General features: G+C 37.3%; 1 protein-coding gene across 3 annotated transcripts in view; it reads left to right on the forward strand.

The window, feature by feature from the left end:
- PPP1R21 (protein phosphatase 1 regulatory subunit 21) overlaps positions 1-13,924 on the forward strand; it is a 78,447-nt gene that overhangs the window by 50,254 nt on the left and 14,269 nt on the right. For all 3 annotated transcript variants that reach the window (XM_059891183.1, NM_001103093.1, XM_015473432.3), the window contains 3 exon segments: positions 3,119-3,271; positions 5,916-6,008; positions 12,566-12,808. In XM_059891183.1, coding sequence (XP_059747166.1) covers positions 3,119-3,271; positions 5,916-6,008; positions 12,566-12,808 — 489 coding nt within the window.

Consider the following 13,924-nt stretch of genomic DNA (forward strand, 5'->3'; position numbering starts at 1 on the left):
AGATTTTTGTTTGTACCTTTGTGGTTTTGTACCTTAATTCGTACTTTTAAGGTGACTTCAACACATGTCTTCTCATTGAATTCTTAATATTAGATAATGATCATTTGGATCATTAAGTACTTAATTATTGTCATAAACTGACCGGAGTGCAGTTTCGTTAAAAATTGTTCTATGTGGGCTAACTGCTTTCAGTAGATGTCATATTCTAATTGCACGTTAATGTAAGTCAAAGTTGCTTAGTTGTTTCTGACTCTTTGTGACCCCATGAACTATATATAGTCCATGGAATTCTCCAGGCCAGAATTCTAGAGTGGGGTAGCCTTTCCCTTCTCCAGGGGATCTTCCCAACCCAGGGATTGAACCCGGGTCTCCCACATTGCAGGTGGATTCTTTTTTTTTTTTTTGGTGTTTATTCTTTTTTTTTTTTTTAATTAATTTATTTTTTTACTTTAAATATTGTATTGGTTTTGCCATACATTGACATGAATCTGCCATGGGTGTACATGTGTTCCCCCTCCTGAACCCCCCTCCCACCTCTCTCCCCATCCCATTCCTCTGGGTCATCCCAGTGCACCAGCCCCGAGCACCCTGTATCATGCATCGAACCCAGACTGGTGATTCATTTCACATGTGATAATTTACATGTTTCAATGCCATTCTCCCATATCATCCCACCCTCGCCCTCTCCCACAGAGTCTAAAAGACTGTTCTATACATCTGTGTCTCTTTTGCTGTCTCGCATATAGGGTTATCATTACCATCTTTCTAAATTCCATATATATGCATTTGTATTACTGTATTGGTGTTTTTCTTTCTGGCTTACTTCACTCTGTATAATAGGCTCCAGTTTCATCCACCTCCTTAGAACTGATTCAAATGTATTCTTTTTAATGGCCGAGTAATACTCCATTGTGTATATGTACCACAGCTTTCTTATCCATTCATCTGCTGATGGACATCTAGGTTGCTTCCATGTCCTGGCTATTATAAACAGTGCTGCAATGAACACTGGGGTAACAAGTGTCTCTTTCAATTCTGGTTTCCTCGGTGTGTGTGCCCAGCAGTGGGATTGCTGGGTCATATGGCAGTTCTATTTCCAGTTTTTTAAGGAATCTCCATACTGTTCTCCATAGTGGCTCTACTAGTTTGCATTCCCACCAACTGTGTAAGAGGGTTGCAGGCGGATTCTTTACCAGCTGAGCCATAAGAGAAGCCCAAGAATACTGGAGTGGGTAGCCTGTCCCTTCTCCAGTGGATCTTCCCAACCCAGGAATCATACTGGGGCCTCCTGCATTGCAGGCAGATTCTTTACCAACTGAGTTCTCAGGGAAGACATGTTCATGTGCCTGTCATCAAAGCCTTTAGTGACTAAGATTTCTCTGAGAACTACCCATACATATAAAACTGAAAGGGCTGTATTCAGGACTATCTTAGCCCATTTATTTCAACAGATCCAACATAATTCCTCAAGAAAATGCTAATCTCTATCTGTGTTATATACCATTATTTTTCTGACAGGTTGACCTTAGTAGGAGGGAGCATACTTTTTTCAAGTGGTTTAAGTTAATCAGAAATGATCATAGATTATATTAGATATTCAGTGTTATCTTTCCCAAAGTCAGACTGGTCTTCGTGACAGTTTGCTCTTGTTTAGGGCTGTAGTTAAAGGGTGTTATGAGATTCTGTCAACTCATATCAGTGCCTACAGGACTCCTTAGCCAGATTATCCTTACTGCCTCCTCTGTAACACTTTCATCTACACGCATTCTGGAAACTTTCTGATGATGATTTTAACTTTGATTCAATTAAGGAAAATTCTGAAAAAAAGAGAATATTGACATTTTACAGGAGTCTTTGTATTTGTCACTTTTTAATGAGAACTCTGGAATGTTAAATTCCTGAATACTTCATAGTTTATTTTAGATTTACTTTGCCTGAAACCTTAACAGTTGTCTCAAGGAAAGGTTTTGATCTTCACTCAGAAATTTTTATTAAAATGGTTTTTAACTAAAATAATTATCTGAATTAAGTATTAGTTGGTGGCAGCTGAATACTTAGCTAATGTGATTTGATTAAACTAAATTTTATCATTTGTAATTTTTAAAAAACCCGCTAGGAAGGTATAACATATGCATATTAAAGAACACCTGGGGAATACAGAAATACTAGAGAGGAAAGAAAGTAAACTTTACTATATACTGCCACGACCTAAATGCAGCTTCTAGGTATGTCTCGTCTATGTCATGTAAATGGAATATACAACTCAAGATTTTTAGAGTTTTGATTTTTCTAAATACTACCTAACATAGAATTTCATTTGATATAGTAAAATATTGATGAAAAAGATAACCTTTTAGACCATTAGTGAGTGCTTACTTTTTGAGCAGTGTTTGCCAAGGTAAAATACTCTTGTTTCACAAGTCACTTGTTCTTATTTATTGAAATTGAATACTCCTGAATGTATCCAAGACTTTAATTTTTCTGGCTAATAACTTTCTTAGACGTTTTAATTTATAACACCATTTTGTATAGACTGTAGATTCAAAATCATGGCTCAGAAAAAATACAGTCATGGATCTTTGTTGTTGTAAGCAAGTGTTAAATCTGTAAATGACAAGGGTGTACTGAATTTTCAGTCAATTTCTTTCCTATTTTATTTGTAATGCACAGATTGAGATTTACAGAGTGAAATTTAAGTAGAAATTATATATTCAAGATGCTTGTGTCATTTCTTGTGTTGGAGTATGAAACAGTCAAAGTTAAGATGCAAATGGAATGTATAAACCCAAACATACATGTTTGGAGCACAGGCGCAGATTTGGTGAGGTAAACAGCTCATAAACATTGTCTACAGAATAAATCAGAATCAGCCTTGGTTTTCAGAAACAGTAGAATACACACGTCACCAGTCTGGACTGAAAATTTAAACTGATGTTGTGTTTATTATAAATCATTGCCTAAGTATTCTCTTCAAATAAGTAAATGTGGGCTTTTGAGCATGTGTTGAACTTTCATTTGCATTCTCAGTATCCTTAACTTTGCTCTGAAAACTGTTAGATATATATTTTAAATATATTATTGGAAAACAAAATCGATCTTCTTGTCACGCTTGGTTTAGATTGCATCTTTCTTCAGCAACAACGTGGACTACTTCATTGCTTCCCTGAGCTATGGGCCCAAGACAGGGAGTGGATTCATCAGTCCTCTTTCAGCCGAATGCATGCTGCAGTATAAGAAAAAAGCTGCTGCCTATATGAAGGCTTTGAGAAAGGTTTGTGAACTCCTGTTAACATTTAAATCAGAGGGAAAATCTGAAATAATTCCAGAGAATGGAAGTAGTTTCCCCACAGTTGATATTTATGCTTTATTCAATTTTGAGGAGCAGATGCTTGGTGGGTGTTACAAGGGTGGAAGGACTTTGGAAAGTAGGATATGACGGAGACCCAAACCTCACCTCTTAGGCTGTGTTAGATTTCCGTTTCCAGCGCCTGACAGAGTTTAGGGTGAGACAGCCAGGCAGCCAATAAGCGTCAAACTTCAGGAAATCTTAAGTTTGTAGAAAAAACAAAAAAATTGAAGTACATTTATAATTTTTTCTCAATATAATGCAAATACATGATCATTACAAAAAGAAATCAGAAGAAATATTTCTGTACAAGAAGAAAATTATGGTACATCAAATTTCACCATCCAAAGGTAGCTACTGTTAACTTTGTTACAGTATATCTCTAGCTCCCTAAAATTTTAAAGTATATACATTCATGCATGTGCACATATAAAAGCAGTAATTCTGGATACATACACTGTTTTAGAATTGTTTTTTTTCCTTTTAATGCATTGTGGATATTTTTATGTATCAAAAATATGTATCTATACTTATAAATGGCTATCATTTTAATGCATCTAGTATTTTATATATAGTATTTCACTCTGTAAATGTGTAATAATTTAATTAAGCCAAGCCATCATTGCTCATGGAGTTTTAGGTTGCTTCCTATTTTTCACTGTTATATGCAACACTACATGGCATATTCTTGCACATGGAACTTTGTGTATTTGTTTTTACCTTCTCATTTCTTTTTAACTTTTAGTTACACATAATGCATAAAATTACATGAGAACATTATAGGTAAATTACAATTCCTAATTCCAGTTCCTTTTCAGTGGTAGTTGTAGTTATCAGTTTGATGTGTAACTTTCCAGACTCTTTTGGAATATTTATACTCATCTGTATAAATTTTGAACTATACATAATATAAAGACTTTTCTAAATTTGTTTTTTTAGAAAAAAACTTGGATGCATGTTTCATTGTGTAGCTTTCTTCATTTAAAGTAAGTTTTAGAGATCTATATCAATACATATGATGGCTACTATATTCATTTTAAACACAGCATGGAATTCTATAATGTAAACGTTCCATGGTTCATTTAGGTATTCTCCTTTCGGAGGGCATTTAGATTGATTCCAGTTTTTCACTGTTAGAATTATACTTCAATGGATAACTTTGTAAATGCCTCCTTGGGCGTATGTGTGGAATACTGAGAGGTGGAACATTCTGATGATGTGATTTGCCTATTTTAAATTTTAATATTTACTGCCAGATTACCTTTAAGGGCAGTTGTATACTCCTAGTAACGTATAAGGTGACCTAAATGTTTTAATTATTAATTCCTAAAGATGGAATTGTTTGTTCAGAGTGTGTAAATGTTTCACATTTTGATGTTTTTTTCCTGTCTACACTTCGAGAAGGTTACCTGTTTATAATTTACCAGCAATAGAGGTATAAATCTAACCCGTAAATTTCATTTGTCAATCTCAGAGATAAGAGCTTTCTTGTTATTGTTTTAACTTGCATTTCTCTGCTTATTATTGAAATGGAACATCCTTTCATAAATTACTGTTTATATTATTCTATCAATTCCTGCTTAAATTGTTCACCTATTTTTAAATAAATGTTCCTAATTAGGTTTGAAAAGAGCTCTCTTTGTGTTAAGGATTCTAGTCCTTTGTTTATGTTGGAAATATTTTCCCCTCAGTTTGCTGCAGTAATTTTTCAAAGTTTAGAAGTTTCAATTTTTTTTATCATCAAGCCATTCTTTTTCCTTTATGGTGATGATTCTCAGGGCAATCTTGGAAAGTCAGGGTACTTTTCAACATTATAGATGTGTTCACCTGTATTTTTTTTTCTTTAATATTTAGATTTTTTATTTTATAATTACCAAGAGTTTTCTTTAGACATAAACATAAATTATATTAATCATTTTGATCACTCTTGAATATTTTATATGCACACGTGTGTGTGCGCTCAGTGATTCAGTCGTGTCCAGCTCTTTATGACGCTGTGCCCTGTAGCCCGCCAGGCTTCTCTGTCCATGGAATTTTCCAGGCTAGAATACTGGGGTGGGTTGTCATTTCCTACTCCAGGGCACCTGTTTTTTTCTTCCAGTATTTTTGTGGTCTAAACTTTTTAGATTGAAATCTTCAACCCATCTTGAATTTATTTATTTTGATATACAGTATGAAATCAGGGTCTAAATTTTCTGAATTATTAGCTGGTTGTCCTTGCATGATTTATCCAGTTTATCTTTTCTCAATTGATGTAAAAATGCAACATTTGTCACATAATACATTTTTGTATGTGCTTTTATCTGTTTCTAGATTTTCTGTGTCATTCTTTTATCTGTCTATTTTGGTGCAAGTCCTATGATTTTAGACAGTGTTGCTTATAACTGGTATGACATGTTCCCCTTCATTGTTTGTTTTTTTAAGTTTCTTTTTCACATGTATTAAAGGAACTAGTCTGTATAGACACACACCTGAATTTGATCATTAAACTTCATTTAGCACTTTTATTTGTAAGGTCAGGGAAATCATGCAGCTTTTTTCTTTAATTCTTATGATGCTTTCTCCATAGCCCCTCTTGGAATCTGTGCCTTATGAAGAAGCTCTGGCAAACCGCCGGGTCCTTCTCAGCTCTACTGAAAGTCGAGAAGGCCTTGCGCAACAGGTATGGCGTTGGGAAAATCATGATGCTTGCTAAAGATGATGAACGTTAAATCCCCTGTGGAAGGTTTTTAACATACATTGAGAGATTTAAAAGGCTATGTAAGTAAACATCTAAAATTAAAACATGTACCATAAGCGTAATTCATTGAAAAACACTTGTTGATACTCTAAGTCATCCTGATTCAGTTGGTGTTAAAATTGCCAATAAAGAAATATCAGCATACTTTTGCCATGCTGATTAATAATTTAGGCTAGATTTAAATGTCTGAAGTAATAAGGCAAAAAGGGGAGAAGGCTAGAGAGTCAGTGAGTTATTTTTATTTCTTAAAGGAGCAGGAATGAAAAATTTCCAGTACTCTATTGGTCAGTTGAATTTGGAGGTAGGTGGAGGTAGGCAGTACTGGTTTTTTCAGAAGTTGGTACAATCTGACACCAGTTTAGCATTTGCCAGCAGTTTATTTACTTTAAATTTATTTACTTTACCTGGCTTGCTTTTAGTTTTAGAAATATTTCTTTTAAAGAGGGCACAGATTTATGTGAGAGTGTTTTGCCTAAGCTGACCTTGTTTTCATTTTTGGATATGTATCACTTATCTTTTCAACATTAATCCGAGAGGATGTTGAAACTGAAAATTTAATCCACATAATAATTCCTAAAAAACAAAATTCCTGAGACAGTGAAATGTGGAGTATCTTAATTTATTTTGGATTTTTGTCTTATTTTATGTGAGGAAGGTTAAGGCTTGAAGCAATTAAGAAGTTTTTATCCAAAGGATTAATAACTAATAAGTGGCAGAATGGTCTGACATCAGAGCTATTGCTTTTCCCACTCTGGCACAGACCAGCTGCAGGCTAATCTGATAAGAACTCCAGTCTCACACCTGCCTGTCTAAATTGAGAACAAAAGGGTCCTAAATGCGGTACTTGGATGCAATCTCAAAAACGACAGAATGATCTCTGTTCGTTTCCAAGGCAAACCATTCAATATCACAGTAATCCAAGTCTATGCCCCAACCAGTAATGCTGAAGAAGCTGAAGTTGAACGGTTCTATGAAGACCTACAAGACCTTTTAGAACTAACACCCCAAAAAAGATGTCCTTTTCATTATAGGGGACTGGAATGCAAAAGTAGGAAGTCAAGAAACACCTGGGGTAACAGGCAAATTTGGCCTTGAAATACAGAATGAAGCAGGGCAAAGACTAATAGAGTTTTGCCAAGAAAATGCACTCGTCATAATAAACACCCTCTTCTAACAACACAAGAGAAGACTCTATACATGGACATCACCAGATGGTCAACACCGAAATCAGGCTGATTATATTCTTTGCAGCCAAAGATGGAGAAGCTCTATACAGTCAGCAAAAACAAGACCAGGAGCTGACTGTGGCTCAGACCATGAACTCCTTATTGCCAAATTCAGACTTAAATTGAAGAAAGTAGGGAAAACCACTAGACCATTCAGGTATGACCTAAATCAAATCCCTTATGATTATACAGTGGAAGTGAGAAATAGATTTAAGGGCCTAGATCTGATAGATAGAGTGCCTGATGAACTATGGAATGAGGTTTGTGACATTGTACAGGAGACAGGGATCAAGACCATCCCCGAGGAAAAGAAGTGCAAAAAAGCCAAATGGCTGTCTGGGGAGGCCTTACAAATAGCTGTGAAAAGAAGAGAAGTGAAAAGCATCTGAATGCAGAGTTCTGAATGCAGAGTTCCAAAGAATAGCAAGAAGAGATAAGAAAGCCTTCTTCAGCGATCAATGCAAAGAAATAGAGGAAAGCAACAGAATGGGAAAGACTAGGGAATCTCTTCAAGAAAACTAGAGATACCAAAGGAACATTTCATACAAAGATGGGCTCGATAAAGGACAGAAATGGTATGGACCTAACAGAAGCAGAAGATATTAAGAAGAGGTGGAAAGAATACACAGAAGAACTGTACAAAAAAGATTTTCATGACCCAGATAATCATGATGGTGTGATCACTGACGTAGAGCCAGACATCCTGGAACGTGAAGTCAAGTGGGCCTTAGAAAGCATCACTACGAACAAAGCTAGTGGAGGTGATGGAATTCCAGTGGAGCTGTTCCAGGTCCTGAAAGATGATGCTGTGAAAGTGCTGCACTCAACATGCCAGCAAATTTGGAAAACTCAGCAGTGGCCACAGGACTGGAAAAGATCAGTTTTCATTCCAATCCCAAAGAAAGGCAATGCCAAAGAATGCTCAAACTACCACACAATTGCACTCATCTCACACGCTAGTAAGGTAATGCTTAAAATTCTCCAAGCCAGGCTTCAACAATATGTGAACCGTGAACTTCCTGATGTTCAAGCTGGTTTTAGAAAAGGCAGAGGAACCAGAGATCAAATTGCCAACATCCACTGGATCATGGAAAAAGCAAGAGAGTTCCAGAAAAACATCTATTTCTGCTTTATTGACTATGCCAAAGCCTTTGACTGTGTGGATCACAATAAACTGTGGAAAATTCTGAAAGAGATGGGAATACCAGACCACCTGATCTGCCTCTTGAGAAATTTGTATGCAGGTCAGGAAGCAACAGTTAGAACTGGACATGGAACAACAGGCTGGTTCCAGATAGGAAAGGGAGTACGTCAAGGCTGTATATTGTCACCCTGTTTATTTAACTTATATGCAGAGTACATCATGAGAAATGCTGGACTGGAAGAAACACAAACTGGAATCAAGATTGCTGGGAGAAATATCAATAATCTCAGATATGCAGATGACACCACCCTCATGGCAGAAAGGGAAGAGGAACTAAAAAGTCTCTTGATGAAAGTGAAAGTGGAGAGTGAAAAAGTTGGCTTAAAGCTCAACATTCAGAAAACAAAGATCATGGCGTCCGGTCCCATCACTTCATGGGAAATAGATGGGGAAACAGTGGAAACAGTGTCAGACTTTATTTTTCTGGGCTCCAAAATCACTGCGGATGGTGACTGCAGCCATGAAATTAAAAGACGCTTACTGCTTGGAAGGAAAGTTATGACCAACCTAGATAGCATATTCAAAAGCAGAGACATTCCTTTGCCAACAAAGGTTCGTCTAGTCAAGGCTATGGTTTTTCCTGTGGTTATATATGGATGTGAGAGTTGGATTGTGAAGAATGCTGAGCGCCGAAGAATTGATGCTTTTGAAGTGTGGTATTGGAGAAGACTCTTGAGAGTCCCTTGGACTGCAAGGAGATCCAACCAGTCCATTCTGAAGATCAGCCCTGGGATTTCTTTGGAAGGAATGATGCTAAAGCTGAAACTCCAGTACTTTGGCCACCTCATGCGAAGAGTTGACTCATTGGAAAAGACTCTGATGCTGGGAGGGATTGGGGGCAAGAGGAGAAGGGGACGACAGAGGATGAGATGGCTGGATGGCATCAGTGACTCAATGGACGTGAGTCTGAGTGAACTCCGGGAGTTGGTGATGGACAGGGAGGCCTGGCGTGCTGCGATTCATGGGGTTGATTCATGGGGTCGCAAATAGTCAGACACGACTGAGTGACTGATCTGATCAGATCTGATCTACCTTGTAGGGTCTCATAAGGATTAATTGAATTGAGCCAGTAGGAGGCAGTGTAACATGGTGAAAAGAATCAGACTACTGAACCAGACATGTGAGGTCCCCAATCCTGGCTCAGCCTTTAGCTTAGCAAGGATTCAGCTCCTGGAACTTCAGGTCTCCTCTTTGAAAAGTGAGAATTGTAGGACTGTTAGGAGGCTTCCGTGGGATACTGGCAGGAAAATATATGAACAGTGTCTGCTACGTGGTAATTGCTCAATCATTTGGTAAAGCATTTGGAATTCACTGAAAGATCGCTTTTATTTTTATTTAATTCTCAAGCTTTCATTTGCCTTGAAAATTAGCTTTTTAAAAACTCCTTATTTAAGTACAACATAAAGAAAAGTATATAAATTATTAATATATTCCAGTGAATTTTCACAAGTAAACACTTTAACCAGTAGCTAGATGAAAGTTTTGGAAAAGGTATAATCTTACATGAAGAAATGTATTTAAAAAAATATTGCTGGGACCCCAGAAACCTCCCTCATGCCCCTCTCCAGTTGCTGCTCTCCTCTTTTCCAAAGATAACTATAATCCTGCATTCTTTGTTTTGTTACATGATACTGAACTTTATATTAAAAGAGAACTATGCTGCATCTCTTTCAGATCTGGCTTCTTTTGTTCAACATTATGTATGTGATATTCCATCCATGTTACATGTTGTTATGTTTGGTCCATTTTCATTCATGTTGAGTATTCTACTGTGTGAATTACATAATTTATCCATTCTTATAGCTTATGGAAAAGGTCCGTTTTTATTCCAGTCCCAAAGAAAGACAATGCCAGAGAATGTTCAAACTACCGTACAATTGCACTCATTTCACACGCTAGCAAAGTAATGGTCAAAATTCTCCAAGCCAGGCTTCAATGGTACGTGAACCGAGAACTTCCACATGTTCAAGCTGGTTCTAGAAAAGGCAGAGGAACCAGATATCAAACTGCCAACATACATTAGGTCATAGAAAAAGCAAGAGAATTCCAGAAAAGCATCTACTTCTGCTTCATTGACTATGCCAAAGCCTTTGAATGTGGATCACAGCAAACTGTGGAAAATATTTAAAGAGATAGGAATATGAAGCCACCTTACCTGCCTCCTGAGAAACCTGTATGCAGGACAGGAAGCAGCAGTTAGAACATGGAACAACAGACTAGTACCAAATTGGGAAAGGACTGTGTCAAGATTGTATATTGTCACCCTGCTTATTTAACTTCTATGCAGAGTACATCATGAAAAATGCTGGGCTGGATGTAGCACAAGCTGGAATCAAGATTGCCGGGAGAAGTATCAATAACCTTAGATATGCAGATGACAACACTCTTACAGCAGAAAGCGAAGAACTAAAGAGCCTCTTGATGAAAGTGAAAGAGGAGAGTGAAAAAGTTGGTTTAAAACTCATCATTCAGAAAACTAAGATCATGGCATCTGGTCCCATCACTTCATGGCAAATAGATGGGGAAACAGTGTCAGACTTTATTTTTTGGGGGGCTCCAAAATCACTGTAGACGGTGACTGCAGCCATGAAATTAAAAGACGCTTACTCCTTGGAAAGAGAGGTATGACCAACCTAGACAGCATATTAAAAAGCAGAGACATTTCTTTGTCAACAAAGGTCTGTCTCATCAAAGCTTTGGTTTTTCCAGTAGTCATGTATGGATGTAAAAGTTGGACCATAAAGAAAGCTGAGTGCCGAAGAATTGATGCTTTTGAACTGTGGTGTTAGGGGAGACTCTTGAGAGTCCCTTGGACTGTAAGGAGATCCAGCCAGTCCATCGTAAAGGAAATCAGTCCTGAATATTCATTGGAGGGACTGATTGAAACTGAAGCTCCAATACTTTGGCTACCTGATGCAAAGAGCAGACTAAGTCCCTAATGCTGGGAAAGATAGAAGGCAGGAGGAAAAGGGGACAACAGAGGATGAGAGGGTTGGATGGCATTACTGACTCAATGGACATGAGTTTGAGCAAGCTCTGGGAGATGGTGATGGACGAGGAAGCCTGGCATGCTGCAGTCCATGGGGTCGCAGCATGACTGAGTGACTGAACAACAATAGCTTATGAGTATTTTCAAGTGTTTAGTTATCATAGGGCTGCTATGGGCATCATATACCTGTCTTTTGATAAACATGCATATTTTTCTGTTGGGCATATATTTAGAAGTGGAATTGCTGAGTCCACATGGTGCTACTGGTAAAGAACCCACCTGCCATTGCAGGAGACAGAAGAGACTCAGATTCGATGCCTGGGTCAGGAAGATCCTCTAGAGGAGGGCATGTCAACTCACTCCAGTATTCTTGCCTGGAGAATCCCATGGATGGAGGAGCCTGGTGGTCTACAGTCCATAGGGTTGAAAAGAGTCGGACACAGCTGAGGCAACTTAGCATGATGCACAGGATATAAGTTCAATTTTCAAAAATCCTGCCAAACCGTTTTCAAAGTGTTCATCCCGAATTCCACTTCTCCCGGCACTGTGTGATAGTTCCAATTGCTCCATAAATATGTCCGTCTTTGTATTTCCTGTCTTTCATTTTAGTCATTTGGGTGGTCTTAAATTGCTTTTCTTTGATAAATAGTGACATTGAATACCTTCTTTTTTATGTTTATGGTATTATTCAAGTGCATATTCAAGTCTTTTTTTCTGCTGTTTCTCTGTTGGGTTGTCTGTCTTTTTGTCATTGATTTACAGAAGTTCTTTATATTTTCTGGATATTAGTCCTCCTTTGGATACATGCTTCTTTTTACTCTTTATTTATACCTTGTGATGAATAAAATTTTTAAAAAATTTTATTCTTGTTGAATTTCTCAATTTATGGTTGTGCCTTTTGCATCTTCTAAAACTGAAAAATAAAAATTTTCCTGTATCAAGTGGTTTTGTTCTCACACCTGTGAAGTAGTTTTGGTTTGCATTTCATAAAGTGTTTTTTTGGCCACTAAGTTTTGTCCACATCATCCTCTAAGGTTCAGAATTCTCTGTTGCTTTCAAGGTTCAGCAGAGTTTGGAGAAGATTTCTAAACTGGAGCAGGAAAAGGAACATTGGATGTTGGAAGCACAGTTAGCTAAAATCAAGCTGGAGAAAGAAAACCAGCGAATTGCAGATAAACTGAAGAGTACAAGTAGTGGGCAGGTGGTAGGGGTGGCCCAGGAAAAGGCTGCTGTGGCGACTGCTACGGGCCAGGAAGAAGCATCCGCTAAGGCTGTGCCAGAACCCGTCCACAGCACCAGTGAGGTAAGTGTCTTTATTTTTTATAATGGTAACTAGTGGGGATCCACCTGAGTGTTCGGAGTTCACCATGTAAATTACAGGAATTTATAACAGGAATAATCCATGTGCTCTGGAAAACTCAGGTTGGTGAGCAGGATGCTCCCTTCAAAACACAACTTTATTCAATTCTCTTTGATTTTACCTGCTACAGTTCCCCATGGTAAGGGCTGTGTTTCTGGTGAAGATACACTAAGTCAAGTTACGATGATTCTGTTTTTCCATTGAAATGTTTGTGATATGGGGCTTATGTTTCTGACAAAGGAGTAAATGCCTAACTTTTTATAGAAATGACCATAAATACGTTTTAAAACCAATAATATGGTATATTCCTAGGTAATATAAAGCTTTATGATTTACATATTAATACAGTTAGACTTCCTAAGGCAATATAGTGACAAGTTATTTTGCAGTTTTGTATTTCTTATATTTAATTGCAGTGATTTAGAAGGTAAGGAAACATCTCTGCTGGAATTACAGAATTCAGAGTTATATGGAGAAAAAATTTCTGATTATAGTATTTTGCCCACCGTAAACAAATAACTAAAAATCTAGAAAAATGAGAAATCAGGAAAGGAAGGGAAAAAAGACCCTCAAATTAGAAGGAACTCATTAAATGTATTTTTGTAAGCATTTTTTCTTGAGAAACTTGAGGGGAGCCGTGGTACTTGCTGATGGCCCTGTCCTAAGGCGTGCGATTCCCCTTATAGCTTCTGATGCTATTGAAGAGCAGGTCATGGTCCCTTTCACATCTACCTTCTGTCTGATTCAGAGCATACTTAATAGTAACATATACAAGTTAACTTTTATTTTCAAGATGTATACAGACCTCACTGCACCTTAACAGTATCAGAAACCTGGAATTATTGTTAGTTTTCTTAGATGTGATAATGATATTTTGATTATTTAGGAGAATATCTTTATTTTTTGGAGGTAAATGCCAAAGTACTTAGAGTAAGATATCATCATATTTGCAGCTTACTTTCAGATACTTCAGAAAATGTACACACACAGGTAAATAAAGTAAATGTAACATCGTTCATTATCAAATGTATCAATGTATTGATAATTGTATTGATAATA

This window comes from Bos taurus, chromosome 11 (assembly GCF_002263795.3).
Source record: "Bos taurus isolate L1 Dominette 01449 registration number 42190680 breed Hereford chromosome 11, ARS-UCD2.0, whole genome shotgun sequence".
NCBI lineage: Eukaryota > Metazoa > Chordata > Mammalia > Artiodactyla > Bovidae > Bos > Bos taurus.